Source organism: Epinephelus fuscoguttatus, linkage group LG19 (genome assembly GCF_011397635.1).
Source record: "Epinephelus fuscoguttatus linkage group LG19, E.fuscoguttatus.final_Chr_v1".
In the NCBI taxonomy this organism is placed as follows: domain Eukaryota; kingdom Metazoa; phylum Chordata; class Actinopteri; order Perciformes; family Serranidae; genus Epinephelus; species Epinephelus fuscoguttatus.
The window spans coordinates 12,882,935-12,898,427 of NC_064770.1; the positions used below are offsets into that span (position 1 = coordinate 12,882,935).

The following is a 15,493-nucleotide window of genomic DNA, read 5'->3' on the forward strand; positions in this document are numbered from 1 at the left end:
AAATCACTCTTAACGTACTTTTTAAAATAAGAAATCAATAACCAAGAAGTTAGTAAAAAGGAGAGAAGAACAAATAAATCCCAAGTTAAATTAATGATGTGAGGGTAAATAAATACACCCTATTTATAAAAACTAAGATTTTCCTTTTCTTTTTATTTATTAAGTTTTATTTAATTAAACCAAGGAACATAAGGCAGATTCTATATGCAAAGGATAATATACATACCAAAAGGAAAAGAGCCAGGGGTATATCACATTAGACAAAAATACAAAACATACAAATATTGAGTGTCTTGATAATCTTTTTGTTAGTCGAATTAGAAAGTTGTTTCACATGTTGCTCAACATCCTTCAGGAAAACAACAAAATAAGGTGCTTGTTGCTAAATGTACATTCATAGATAAAAAAAAATGCCAGGAAACCAAACATCACATTTACAATAATAACGCTAGTCTTTAAAGATATGGTCAATGATCTGGAAATTATTATCAAATTATTAGTCGTTTTACTTAGTTGATATGTTGTTGTTACACCAGTAGATGGCGCAATCCGTTTAATTACAAGCAACCTTGAAGCTTCAGAGTTGGTTGCTCCTCCAAAGTATATTTATTAAACACACGCAGGCATGCTTACAGCTGTTTGATAATTGTTTGTATCCAACCAGACCAACCATATCTATCATATTATGCAGTATTCAACATTATACTGTAGGCATATGTTGGAAGGCAAATCAGTGGTACTTTCAAGTTGTGTTGCTTTGTTTGGGGGAAGCCATCAGGAGTTCTTTGTGGGGATTATGAGTCATTCTCTGCCTTTCATTTCACACTATCATGCATGTGATTGTTGTGAGGATTGCCATGGCAAAACCACAGGAATGGGGGACACCCAGAAATGTTGTAACAGTGTCAAAGCTATTCTACAAGGGAACTCCCATATACTTTGTCTTGCTTGTACAAATGCTATCCAGCTGGTTGTCAGTGTCTGACAACAAGTTTCCACAAGAGTTTAGGGAGAGAGTGGGCCCTTAGCACTGTGGGTAAACAAAGTTTATCGTCTCCATAGAAATCCAGAGGCAGAGAACTACCATTAGCCATGAGGATATGGTGAGGACACACACTGGAATGAAACCAATGACTTAAAATCATGAATCAGGTCTCCAGGCTGTGCAAACTTCCATTATGAGGTGCACTGCATATCATCATAAAATACATAAATGACATTAGTTATGGAAAGAAAATGTAGCCTCTAATGTAAATCAAGTGCAAAATCACAACAAAAAAGCCAGGTTAAAATATATTAAATAATCTTTATTAAAAATTACAAAAAGATAACAAATGTGATACATTTCATCGACAATATAATTGTAAAAATATTTAAATTATGCAACATAAAACATTACTATCAGCAATATATATTACTACAATATGTCAATATAAAGTCCAGTAAATGCTTGTAAATTGCGTTTACATTTGTCATAATTTACATAACTACAAATACTGATGTTAGAAAATCTCCGATGTAGACATTTATTATCTAAATTCTACAGTACATTCTTAAAAAAAGGACGATCCCCTGGCTACTGTACCACATGAGCTGATATCAATGGAATTCAATAATAAATCATTCTTAAATGACACTGAATTAACTAATGTGCTCCACCTGAACAAATGTTGTCATTATGTTTCCTTTATAAGTGAGCAAAAAGTACTAAGACTTAAACAAATACAACAATGAATCTTTTTAATACTGTAAAACAGTTTGCTTTTCATTGTTTTACTGTCATTTAACAGCAGGGCAGTCCACACAATGTGTATCTGGAGTCCTGCGTGTGTGTTTAGCAGCTTCTGATGCCTGTTGCAGTAGTCACATTAGGAGTTTTTGGGGTCTTCCAGAGGGAATGTGTCAACCCATTTCTGTGTGCGGGCTCGGCATTGTTCCCAGTCGTACAGAGGGCGGTACTGGAAGTGGCGCTGGGCTTTGTCTGTGCTGACAGTGAAGGAGGTACTAGCTATGGCCAAGGTGTAACTGTTGAGCAACGGAGTGTAGTTGTACCAGGGGCTCAGTATCCAGCGAAGCAGATCATTAAACATGGCCAGGAACCAGATCACCAGTGAGGGCATGCGGACCCTTCGGAACTTAAATGCTGAGAGGAACTGCATGTTGAAATCCTCGTAGTTCTTGTAGGGTGAGTCATCATAGCAGAAGAAAGCTTCACCTCCAACTGTCTGCGGACGCTCTCTCAGGGCTTGGGCTGCAAGTATATGCATCCACGCCACATTGCCTAGAAACACAAGAAGTGGGGAATTACCACACTGAATGATGTGACTCACACTCAAAACATTTATCTTAGTAGAAATAGTTGGTGAACAAAAGCAACAGGTTAACAGTAAAATGATGATGTCAGTATGAAGATTGATCCTCAATTTCACCTCTGTTACTTTACAGCCTTTTACATGTCTTTTTACAAACACTTTCATCGCCTTCATTGGAACTTGTGTTTTACAGAGTTCTTAAAAATAACATTTGCTATAAGAAACTAAATGTATGGCTGACACCAAATACTTTATTAGTTTAAGAGATTGAATTAATCCTGTCACGGCCACGTTATTGATGTATGAGCATGTACCTGCTATATGTTAGTTATCAACTTGGAGGTTTACCCAACAACATCAGTGTTTTATGCCATTAATCAAAGCTGAATATAAAATCATAATCTTCACTTGAAAGGCGCACTGTGTAGGATTTAGTGACATCTAGCGATGAGATGGCAGATTGCAACCAACTGAATACGCCTCCTCTCACCCCTCCCTTCCCAAGCGTGTTGTAGAATCATAGATTGTGCCATAAAGATGGACGGCATAACAACTCCCGAAAAGTGAAGCCAAAACATCTCAATTGCCCCCTGGTGGCTGGCTGCAGTACAGGTCTTATCACGTTGATGTTTAATTAGTTATTTGATGCTATAAAAAGGGGGTTTGGCATCATGACTAACAGCTGTATGTGCTCACAGTCAGCAGTGCTTTTTGCGATTGGTCGGACAGTGGGAACTCAATGATTGCTACTGTGCAGACTCTGGCTCCAAATTACGTCATCAGCACAGGATGTCAGCAGCCATAGGACATTTTGGCTTTATTTTTGTACAGCGGGAGAAAGTGGAGATGCGCTGTCCATCTTTATATACAGTCATTGAAAAGCCCTCATTGAAAAACGTAAGAAGCCCTCTATATCCCTATGTAGATATGAAAGGCTTGTTCTAAGATAACGATAACACAGTAATTCTTAGTTTTAGGGGATTATACACTAATGAAAACATAATTCTGATTATTATATTCCATTCTACCAATAGATGTCTCTAAATCTTACATGCTGCATCTTTAACTAGTGACATAAAATCTAGTGGTGTGAAAGAGACAATACTTCCCTTACGTCAAAATTCTACGCAAGTACAACTCGTGAGAAAAATTGCTTGGTTGCTTCACACCTGTGACCACATTACACTGACATCATCCTTAACGTAAGCTGAGCTCATGCTACCAATTACAAAACATCTACAGCGTCTGATGTTCTAATAGTGAACTTGCATCCTCGACATTTATCAGCTGTAGATCCTTCTCATGTTCCAGTTCTGCGACATCAGCATCTGCTCGATTTCTACAAATGTCATCCTCTGACACTCGATGACTGTGAATCATTCTCATGTACACGAGTTGTGGTTACTAATACGGTCACAAGCAACAGCTGATACCATGAGTGAATAACAAAACCCCACGCATCAGCACTGAAACCGGCATGTTGAAACTGTTCTAAAAATGTCATCATTATTTGTGGAAGAAGATTTATTGAATGACATGTTCACATGACCGCAAAGATTTATGATGTGCTGTACTATTCACATGCTATTGTTATCACAACCAAGAAATCTGGATTGAATTATCCTTATTGTTCAAGTTCATCATGTTGTACAATCTGTCTTTTGATGTTATCTTGCTTGTGCCTTTAACTGACTGACGAGCAGCTGTTGAGGAGTCAGCTGAAGGGATCATCATGACTGGTGGCACTGTAAAACTTAAGTCAATATAAGGACACTTCCTGTGAAATGCAGAGGAAGTACTTTTGCAGAACAACTGCACTTCTGCTTTGGTCCTGGTTTAGCATAGGTCATGCTATTCTTTACTCTGGTTCTCCTTTGCAGCTTGGTTTACACGCCTTGGTTGTCAGAGTTAAAAACAGAACAGAGGCTGCTCAGGATTTTCAGGCTTCACTGGTTCACTGACGTGTCTTTAAGGTTGTGATAATGACTAAAAAACAGTAATTTTACCTGCATAGACCCGTCCATGTTCAGAGTCTTCTGGGACACCCCCGATTACCAAGCCTCCCCTTTGTACACTTTGCTTGTAGAAATCCTTAATTAGCTCGTGCCCCTCGCCATAGATCCCCGTCGGCCTCAAAGAGCATGTGTATAAACACTTGCCACCCTTCACCTGGACAGGAGACAAAACCAGGTTTCAGCATTGGGAAATCAGACAGGAGGCATACATAAAATATAAAAAACATACACAGAGCAGTCCAAGGGTAAATTTTTGTGGATTTTGAGAGTAAACAGCAGGAGTGACCCCACAGGGAAGCCACAAGAGGATGATCTAGAATTTTGTGGCAAAGTTGCACAAGAAATTTCCTCATAAAGTTTTTCTAGGCTTAACAGCAAACAACATCCACAGCTTTCAGATTGTGTAACCCAGTCTTAAGCTAAGACAATACAGTATAAAATCTAGTCAGCATTTTAGTACTCAGTAATGTTCAGCAGTAAACATAATACACATATCTGGATGCCAGTAAAAACATTTATTCTACATCAGTAGCTTTTATCAATTCCATTGCATCACTATGGTTTTATTATTCCTTTTTCAGCACTGTTTTTTTTCTTCTTTAGTTTTCTAGGTGTGTCTGTAAAGTTAAAATGTGCTTTCAATAAATCTGCCTCAATGAAACCACTTGAAGCAACAACTATTTATTTGTGAAATGTGTATTGTTGGACATAAAGTACCTTGGTGCCATTAGCTTCAAGCACGATTTTCTCTGCCTTTGCCTTGCTCTTAGGATAGGCCATAGTGTGCTTCACTTGGTAAGGTGTGTCTTCATTTCCCCTGTGGAGAAAGAGTCAAACGGTCAGAGGAGGACTCAGGAGAAAGTAAGCAGGTAATGTTTTCTTGACCTTTCGGTATGTGTGAGAGGAATGTGGCTGAACAGACGGAGAGAGGATTTAAACACAGTGAGGGAGAGAGAGATAGAGAGGAAAAAATGAGCAGTCAGTCTTTCCAACAAGAACAGACCAGGGTTCATTCTTTTACTCTGACTCCTCTGAAAGAGAGACTGCCAAATTTTGTTCTGAGCTACAGCTGTAGCCATGTACTATATGTACAAACCCAAAGAACAAACACATATACACACATGCACACACACACGCACGCGCGCGCGCGCACACACACACACACACACACACACACACACACACAGGCAGAAATGTGCAAACACACACACACATCTGGAGGAATGTTAGGATTCACTCTAATAGCAGAAAGACAGAGTTTGCCACTGCAAGTATTTTTTCCATCTCCTGCCTTTAGCATTCAAGATCCACATCACAATTACTACTAATCATGTATATTTTGATTTACCGTACTGCTAACCAGAGGTGTGGACTTGAGTCACATGACATGGACTTGAGTCGGACATGAGTTAAAAATCTAATGACTTTGCACTCAACTTGACAAATTAAGAAAAAAGGCTTGCAAGTCAACTTGGACTTTTACACCAATGACTCATGTATTTACTTGAACTTGAGCCTTTTGGTTTAAAAGAACCTAGGCTAATATTAACATAGCTAGCGAGCAACTGCTTAGCTAATGTGATTACTCTGTTGTTAACATAGCATTACACTTGGTGAATGGTGCATTATGACTTGTCTGGGAAGTGAAGCCCAAAGTTAAAGACTTAGAACTTGTCTGTCTTGACTTGGGACTTAAATGCGAAGACTTGAGACTTACTTGTAACTTGCAAAACAACTACTTGGTCCCACCTCTGCTGCTAACCGGCTTTCAAAAGTTACATTTGCATTTTAGATTTTTCAGTGTGTTTAGCCGTTGGCTCCCACTGAAAATCAAATTTCAGATTCAGACACATGAAACATGCTTGTGACTGGTAATCTATCACAGTAAAGATCATTAATGTTTGATAGAGATATACAGATATATGTATTTTTTTCTAATCATGCCTCTGCACCAGGATATAGATGTACTTACAGTAACACACAATAACGCACAACAATTTTTACATGCATAGAAATAGACATACAGCTAAAAAAAGGCAGCTGGGAATAGTCTCACAGTGTATATTTACACTATTCCGGTACCTACACTAAATAAGCACAGTGCCTGGAGACAGAATGACAGTGTCAAATAGTCATGTGGCTCTGACTCACTCCTGATGAGTGAACTCTTCTTGTTTGTCATCTCTGTTTTCATTTATTGCACAGCTGTTTTTGTCGCGGTTGTCATGCATCCTTGCACAAAAATATTTTTTTAAATGTCCTGACAAGTGGTTAAGTGCATTTTGAGTTAAAGATGCAGACATGTTGCTGGCTGTACAGCTGCCTTACATAATGTGCGTCTGAAAAAGCAGACAGTCACATGCAAAACATCAGAGAGTGATAGCGTAACAGTGAGATAAAGAGAACTGTGGATGGTAGTTCTTGTTCAATGTCTTTTCATCCCAGATTCTTTCTATCTGGAGGACTTTAAAAGAAACCCTTGAAAATACCACTAGGGTGGTAGATTCTGTGTGTTGTGTACTTTTGTGTCCACCCGATCATATCTTTTCTGTACAGGCCTCATGTTTTCCATGATGGTGCATTCGAGATACACATAATAAAGAGAAAAGACAGAAGCTAGCGACCACAGAAATGTAACTGAAAGAGCCATGGCGCAATTTGAGAGTGTAAGAGCCAAAGCAAAAATGTGTAAGAGCCAAAGCTTGAGAGTATGAAGTGCACCCATGTGTTCTCAGTGAGGACACACTTGGACGTGCACACTGGGTAACTCTTAGCTTAGAAATGAGTCAACACAGAATTACATTTTTTAAACCTTCACCTGACAAAGTGGTCTCCGTTGATGTTGGGCCCAATCACTTCCATGCTGCTGGTGTAGATCAGGCACTGGATGCCACACTCCACACATGCGTTGATCACATTCTCTGTTCCTGAGAAGAGAGAAAATATAGTCATTTAAGAGATGGAGAATAGGTTGACTGAATTTACTGAGTAACACAAAAGCTTGTCCATCCTCCAAAGCCACAGGAATGACTTTGACACAGTTGGATTTCTTCAGTAAGCTGCAGTCAGCCAGTTTTGAAAGACTTAAATCACACAATAACAGGAAGAGGATGAAAGTCTTGAAATCATAATTGGATGCCTACGTACAGAGTCAACAGAACATAATGCAGCAGAGCCATGAGATTCATATGTGTTATATTTAGCTGATAGGAATCAAACATGTTTTTCTAAAACCTGTTTTTTGTTATGTAACAGTGGACGTGCAGTGGCCATTGCAAAGTGGAGGAAATAAGACCTCTTTTTGTTGTATTTAATACTTTTAAGGTCTTTCTAGTTTTCCATAGTGAGACTTTTTTAGGCCTTTGACCTTTGGTCGTAGACTGAGCAGAGGAGAAGAGGACACACTCCACAGACTGCACAGTTGCATCTGTTCCAGTTTTCCAGAGGATCAAAACAATTCCTGACGACTGACTGTGCTAAAATATGCGCTTTAAAAAGGAAGCCAAGTTACCTAGATGACAGAAAATGTAAGATCGCCTTGACTGTTACAGAAACAAAATTAAGCAATACAGAAATATATAGCACCTATCTAAAAGCAACCACCTACTAGTGAATTAAAAAATAGTACAGGTACTCACGTACATATGTTCACAGATCACAATCAATACTTCAACTGAATTGCAGCCATTGCAGCAGTAAACATTTGAAAAATAAAACTGGTCTAGCAGGTGCACTCCAGTGCCCAGGGGCTCTGATGGTTCAAATTCAGTAAACATCTGTTTTCAGGAGTGGCAGGCGTGAAGATCTGAGGCCACATGCTGGCACACAAGTGGGTTTAAAATTCCTGGTATGTACTAAATCTGAAGGCCAGAAAGCACAGGGCATCTTACGTCATCAGTAAAATTAATTCTAACTGGGAACCAAAGTCTAGATAATGTTCTCAACTCCACTACTGACAGGATTAGAGGGAGTTAACATGAAACCTTGTTGAGACAAACACAGGGGAAATAATATCAAATTCTTGTCATATTTGTCTGCCAGAGGAATCTAGACTGGACCTTCAGAATCAAACCACTCCCTCTGTTCCTTGACTTCATGCAAGACCACAGACTTGTAAAGTTGCTAGAACTGAATAAATAATTTACAAGTCCTCCTGTTTGGGAGGAACTGTTTAAAAAGCCCACGTCTCACAACAAAAGTGTGTTTTGTCTATTTGCTGAATCACTGCAGACTACTAAAGGCCAGACATTGACCCTAATCTCAACACAACCCACAAACATCATGATGCTCTCACCATGTTCCCAGCTTAGTCACATAAAGCTCATTGTCACAAAGATCCATGAATTCGTACAATTAAGTCACAGTATTTCCTGTACACATTTTAAAGAATAAGTCTAACAATATTCAGGAAATATAGGAAATTGTTTTGGCTTAATGTTATTAAATGAAAGCATGTATTTGTGACCTTTCTTTAAAGATTTACATTTCAAGTAGGAACTGGTGGGCATGGGACTGAAGGCCACAGACAATCTGAGGAAATCAGAAAGTCCTGAGAGAAGGACTAATCATGGGCGGATTATGAGATAATGGGCCCCTGGGCACAGACGTGCAAAAGGCCCCACCACCTCAACATAGGAGCAAAACACACAGACTTCGTAGTGGTTTTGTGTCTCTTTTGAGTTGTGTTGTGTCCCTTTGTGGAAATTTTGTGGTCATTTTGAGTCTTTTTGTAGTAGTTTTGTATCTCTTTGGGGGGGATTGTGCATCTTTGTTTTTTGGGTTGTTTTTGTGTGTCTCTTTGTGGTCATTTTTAGTCTCTCCCTGATTGATTCAGATTCAGTTTTATTTGTGCCCCCGTATGGCAATTAGTGTTGCAGCAAGTAAAAAAAGACATAAAAAATGTACAAGACATACAATTAAAAGTCTAAGAGGAGGGGATAATAGAGTGTGCTGAAACAACATCAGCAGCAGCGACTCAAATAGCCCATACAAGATAGGGAAAGATACATTACATTTTGTAGCTGAAGGCCTGGGGGCCCCCTTACACTCTGGGCCCCTAGGCCTGTGCCCACTAAGCCCATTGAATAATCCATTCATGGGGCTAATGCATTGTCGAGGTTGTGTTTTTCCATTGGATTTGCTGACACCTGACAGCTGATACCTAGATATGTTATCAGCAGCCTTTTCCTTTAAATACATCACCATAAATTTCAATAGCCGTAAACCAAACAATCTAAATGTAGTGATGCAAATAAATTAAACTACCTCTGTGATCATTTCTTCAGTATTTCGATACCATTTGTTTGTGTTGTAGTTGTTGTAGTGAACTGTATTATACAGAAAGCAGTTTATGTTATTTTGTTTGGTTCAATACAACATGCCTGGCTAACAATGGCCAATATTGTCTCAGTAGTCAGTACAACATAATTATGGCCAACATTTTTTAAACCATGAATGAAGTCACGTCCTTGAAAACTATCCAAAACAGGAGAGGGTGTGGGTTTCCTCTGTTTTTCTGGTTTCCCACAGTAAAACATTCATTAAACTGAATCACCCATTGACGCTTCCTCCCCATCCCTTTTCCCTGTTATCACACGAACCACCACTCCCTTGAAGTCTCACCTGTGACGTTGACAGAGAAGATGAGAGTCTCTGGGATTTTGTGCCAAACATCTACCAAGCTGGCTGAGTGGATGACGACATCGGCCCCTTGGGAGGCCTCCAGAACACTGCTGTAGTCTGTGATGTCCCCCTGTATCACCACCACCTTTGTTTGCTCTGTGGGTGAAACAGGAAGACATTTTATGTCTGGTCCTGCAGCAGGGTTGCTTTCCTAAGAATCCAACAAAGGCTGGCAAGAGATTCCTCACTCTGTTTACGGATAACATAACTTTCTTTCGGTTTGACAGAAGACAAACACTGCCCTTCTTCAGCAACAACTATTTGTGTCATACTGCAGATTATCTGGATCATCTTTCCACAAGCTCTTTTCTGTCATTGTAAATGTAATTCTATTTCAAGTAAGAAAGGTTACCAGGTAATTAAAAACCTGACATACTCCCGGACTTTGTCACAAGACACAAGACAGATAGCTCCCTTAATAGAAACAATATCGCTAACTCTTTGCCAAATGACAAATTTAAATTATCTTTCAGTATATATCATGGTCACACCCAACTTGCCCTCACACTGGATGCATTCTTTGTGGGATTTCATGATGTTTTTCACTCAGGCACCAATGCTTATCATTTATGAACGTTGGCTTGACTTTGCTCTCACACTGCCCTTGCAACACTTGACACTGATAGATAACAGGAAAAGACGAGAGTCTTGCTTACATGGAAAGGGGCCAGACTTTTGAACATGCAGTCAGAGATCCTGTTGCTATTCAGACCCTAAAGTTCGCAACCCCATCTGTAATTTTACTAATTACAGAGAAGCTTTTAATTACAGACATTTCTACTAATTCAAGCCAGCCTAAATACCAACCAGATAAAACCACACACACAATTAAACGTATCCTTTTCTGTGGGGCCTGCATTGGGTGTTAGTGAGACTGAGGTCTCCTGTTACTGTTAGCTGATCTTTTTGGGGCCCAATCTAACAACAGCATGCCTCAGCACTGGCTGACAATAAATAATGGAAGCTGAGCGAAGCAGATTCTACTGTGGATAGAGGCATCATTTGTGTTTTCAGTGCATTCCTGACGCTAACAAGGGACAAAGCTTTAAAAGAGCAGTTGTTGAATGTAACTTTCTATATTTCATGTAGCTTCTAGCATGCTTTCTCACCAGCAAAACACTCCTTGACCTTGATTCATTTTAATAGTTTTTTTCTTTCCCAGGAAGTAAAGACTAAACAGAAGCAGAAAGCATGCAGTCCACATCAGGTCACAGCACGCCACAACTACAACACATCCCACATTCATGTAATACAAAAGTGATGACAGTAACTGTAAACGGCTATAGGTCGTGAACAGGACACGTCAAATCACACAATGACAGGTTATAACATCATTATCCTGGCACAGGATATAGGGAAGTTGGCTATCCCGGATTCATAGCCCAGCTGTCGTCTGCAGATCGACCCAGTGACCATTCAACATGTGAGGGAAATTATGTTGGGAGTTTTTCCATAGAGAGACACAAAGTTCAGCTGTACTCAAACTTTCCAGTATCTCCTCTTACACTACTGAAAAAACTAATCTTCATTTATTAGGCCTATATGTTGCATAATGATTTACACCCTGGTGATCCATTCAAATAGCTGATGTGTAAATAGCTAAACCTGCCTTCATCAGCACCATTTTCAGAGGGGAATAACCCAATAATGAAATCCATGTGGTAACACCATAATATGCAGGTTCATCAGTAACCTATAACAGTTAACTTCAGTCTAACATCCTACAGACTATCAGAGGGAAATGTAAGGAGAAACCATGCAAAGGAACACTGGAGGTAACTGGCCTTACACCAGAAACATGCACAGAGAAAAGTTTCAATAAGCCAAGAACCAATGATGTTTTCTAAAATATGACAGAGATACTCTTATGAATTTTCAGACAATCTTCAAGCAGAAACGACAGATTGCAAATGCAGTTATAAAGGCTGAAAATAAATGAGAGCAAGAGTTTTTCAAGGGTCACTGGCTTCGCTGAAATTAGCTAAATCTTCAAATTATCAAAAACTGCGTCGCAACAACACCTTCAGGTCGTCTTACCTGTGCTGAGTCCATTCAAACTTGAATCTATGTGCTTGTCAAACACCCGGACCTCCGCCAGTTTGTCCTCCTTCTCCAGCAGGAGCCGCAGCAGATGCCTGCCGAGGAAGCCGCAGCCTCCGGTGAGCAGGTAGACGAGACCCCGCTGGTTTTCAGACATGCTGTGGAAGTGCTGTACAGTGGGGACGTGCTCTGACGCGATATGTCACGTCTTTCTGTGAACGTTAAGCTCTGCACGGCAGCTTTAGGAGGAGGAGGAGGAGGAGGAGAAGGAGGAGGGCTCTTTTTTTTTTTTTTTTGGTAAACCTTTATTGTTGCAGACAGACGCACTTGCACGTACAGAGCAGCAGTCAGTGATGGTGCTGGTAAGTACGTTTACTGAAGGTACTTATATTTTACCTGAGTATTTCCATTTTCTGCTACTAAATTCTTCTACAATTCAGAAGGAAATGTGTATCTTTTACTATACTATATTTATTTTAAATGACCTTCCAGATTCAGGTTATAGTGAGGTACAAAAATATAAATTATGATATAGGCCTACTTGTGGATACAGTTAAGACTCTATCCTTTGGTGACATTCACATGATAGGCTTTCCATCATAAAGTAAAAAAAATAGCTCCACCTTTACCAGCTGCAACACGAAAGCAATGTACATATTAATGTACATTGTACTACAATTATACAGTGCAATATATTATTCTGATAAGAGTCACTCTGCATAATGAGTACTTTGATGCTAATACTTTTTTACTTCAGTTATATTTTGAGTGCAGGACTTTTACTTGTAACAGAGTATTTCTACACTGTAGTATTGCTACTTTTGCCTAAGTTTACCATCTGAGTACTTCTAACAAGTCTGATAGCAGCACTAGAATTAGCAGTTAACAGAAATCAGGGACACAATAAACAAAACAGTTTTTCTATTTTTGTTTTCTATATATATGTATATATATATATATATATATATATATATATATATATATATATTAAATATGCCTATACACACACACACTATTGATCATAACATCATAAACAAAGTAACAAACAAAAAATAAATGAAAGAAAGAAACGTAAAATATTAAAATTGTTCCATCAGGGGTGGAATGCCATCACCTGATTATTTATCATTAAATAAAATAAAATATATTTTTGTCATTGAAATGAGCAAGGTTGTAATCACAAGGGTGTCTGAGTGGGATTACATTAGTTATAATACAAAATGATAAAGAGTAAATAATTATTGGATGGATTAGGCCTACAATGAATTGGTTCCAATTAGGCATATTTTAAAGAGGTTTTAAAAGTTTTACTTAAAATATTTATGGTAATAACTTATACATTTTAGTAATCCATTCATACTTTTCCATAAGTTATCATCAATCCAACTTAAAATGGTATCAGGGAGAACCTCTGCTTAAACTCACCTGACTGTTTTCATGTTAATGAAAACATATGTAAGCATTATGCATGATATTGTGGAGAGTGTGAATCTAGTTGAAGTATGATAATTGATGTTAAAACATTTCATTTAAGATGAAAAGCTGCGAATCTCAAAGCAGGTCAATGACAGAGTGATAAGCTTTCATTACAGTTTTCCAAATGAGAAAAACAAACCCAGTGTCATTCCTAAATATAGAGGCCTGCTGCATGTCATTTTGTAGGGCTTCGGCAGTGCTCCTCCTGTTTCTCCTCACACAAAGGAGCAGATAACGATCCTGCTGCTGGGTTGATGCCCTTTTACGGCCCTGTTCAGCTTTCCTCGTGTGATAGCGTGGTCTCCAGTTATCTCCTCCATGCTCTTGAGACTGTGCTGGTAGACACAATAAACCTTTTTGCAACCACACGTATGGATGTGTCATCCTGGATGAGCTGGACTGTCCCAACTGTCTGTGGCCACCTCATGCAAAACCAATCCCTTTTTGGGGGTTGTCTTGCTTTTGCCTCTCCATTGCATCTGCAGGTCAAACTGATTCACAATCACTTGTACTTCCTAAATGGACAGAGTGATATCCCTGAAGTTTAACTAACTTGGTGTTATACTGTGATCATTAAGTGTTCCCTTAAATGTTTGGAGCAGAGTGTAATACCCTGGTCTTAGTCATATCTAAAAAAACAAACAAACAGAACATTGGATAAATCAGCTTACTTAATAATGAAATGGCAAAATGAACAGAGACAGACATGTTTCAGCTACAACACGATCATCAGCATGACAAAACAAGCAGGAATGACAAATTATATAACCAGGTGGGGTTCAGACAGAATGTAATTAATTGATATGCTCCTGCTGTGAATGACTGACATGCCCCGCATTGGCCTCTCCCAAGTAGAGAAGGAAGGAGTGTCTATAGTAAAAGACTAAAAAGCAGGGCTTATTTTTGGATCCTTTCCATATTGTTCAAGATTGTGCAGGCTGCTGTTTGACATGGTATTTAATCATATCTAACAATCAAATTGTTTTCAGATGGAGGTCCCTGAAGTAAGATCTTATCAAATGGGGGTGTGTGACTAAATGTGCATCATTCAAGGGGTCTTGAAACAAAAGACACTGACAATCATGAATATGAATATTAGTAAAAATCCATTAATAATCATCAAGTCTGCAGTTGTTAAGTGTTACTAAATTGTTGATGAATAGATTCAGATTGTCTGCAGACCTTTTTAAGATAAGTGGTCAAACTAGATTTTTCACAACCTGGCAACCCAAAGGTTTTTCTTTATAATCACTGATAAACTTTCTATAAAGCATCAGTAAATAATTTATTAACAATGTCAGTCCAAACATTATTGTCAATAATAAGCCACTGAATTTTTATGCATACTAAAAAATATTTGACTGATATTAAACTTGGGTTTTGGCAGTATAGTAATCCACAAGTTAGACTAAATTTACTGATGTAGACTCTAATTGCACCCAATATCTAACCCTTATCTATGTTCTTGAAGTGTGCAGTTGAAATTCACTGTCAAGGCCATTACACACCATCGTATCAAGATCACATGTTAACCAAAGAGGACTGGTCAAAGGGCAGTCTTTGTTTTTACTGTGTTGTACTGTATAACAAGGATTTTTATCAGTTTGCCCGACTTTGTAAAGCTCACTGTGGAGCCACAAAAGGCTCTACGCAATGTCTGTATGCAGGAATACCTGTAAACATACTGTGTATGAATTATATCAGTAGTTTTCCTTTGACTAATCTGATGTCTTTGTGCTGCTGTAAAATTTGAAAAATCTTACCTTCCCGTTTCTATAATTCATTCTGGAAGAGATCAAAACTACACACAACAATAAGGCAATAAATTGTTGAAATGCTGAGCTCTATGGTGTGAATGTGACTAAAGCAATATCCTGCCATTCCAGTTTCAGCCAGCCTCCTTCTGACTAAGAGGGAAATCACATCTTACGTTCACCCACAAACAATTGAAGGCCTGCAAATCATACA

The 15,493-nt window shown here is 38.7% G+C and overlaps 1 protein-coding gene across 1 annotated transcript; it reads right to left on the minus strand.

The window, feature by feature from the left end:
* Positions 1-1,286: 1,286 nt before the first annotated feature.
* Positions 1,287-12,284, minus strand: hsd3b7 (hydroxy-delta-5-steroid dehydrogenase, 3 beta- and steroid delta-isomerase). The gene is made up of 6 exons (XM_049561960.1): positions 12,047-12,284; positions 9,950-10,105; positions 7,146-7,254; positions 5,045-5,144; positions 4,319-4,481; positions 1,287-2,281 (listed from the first exon to the last, which is right to left on the minus strand). The coding sequence occupies exons 1-6, from the start codon at positions 12,204-12,206 to the stop codon at positions 1,869-1,871; spliced, it is 1,101 nt and encodes a 366-aa protein (XP_049417917.1). The 5' UTR covers positions 12,207-12,284; the 3' UTR covers positions 1,287-1,868.
* Positions 12,285-15,493: the final 3,209 nt, after the last annotated feature.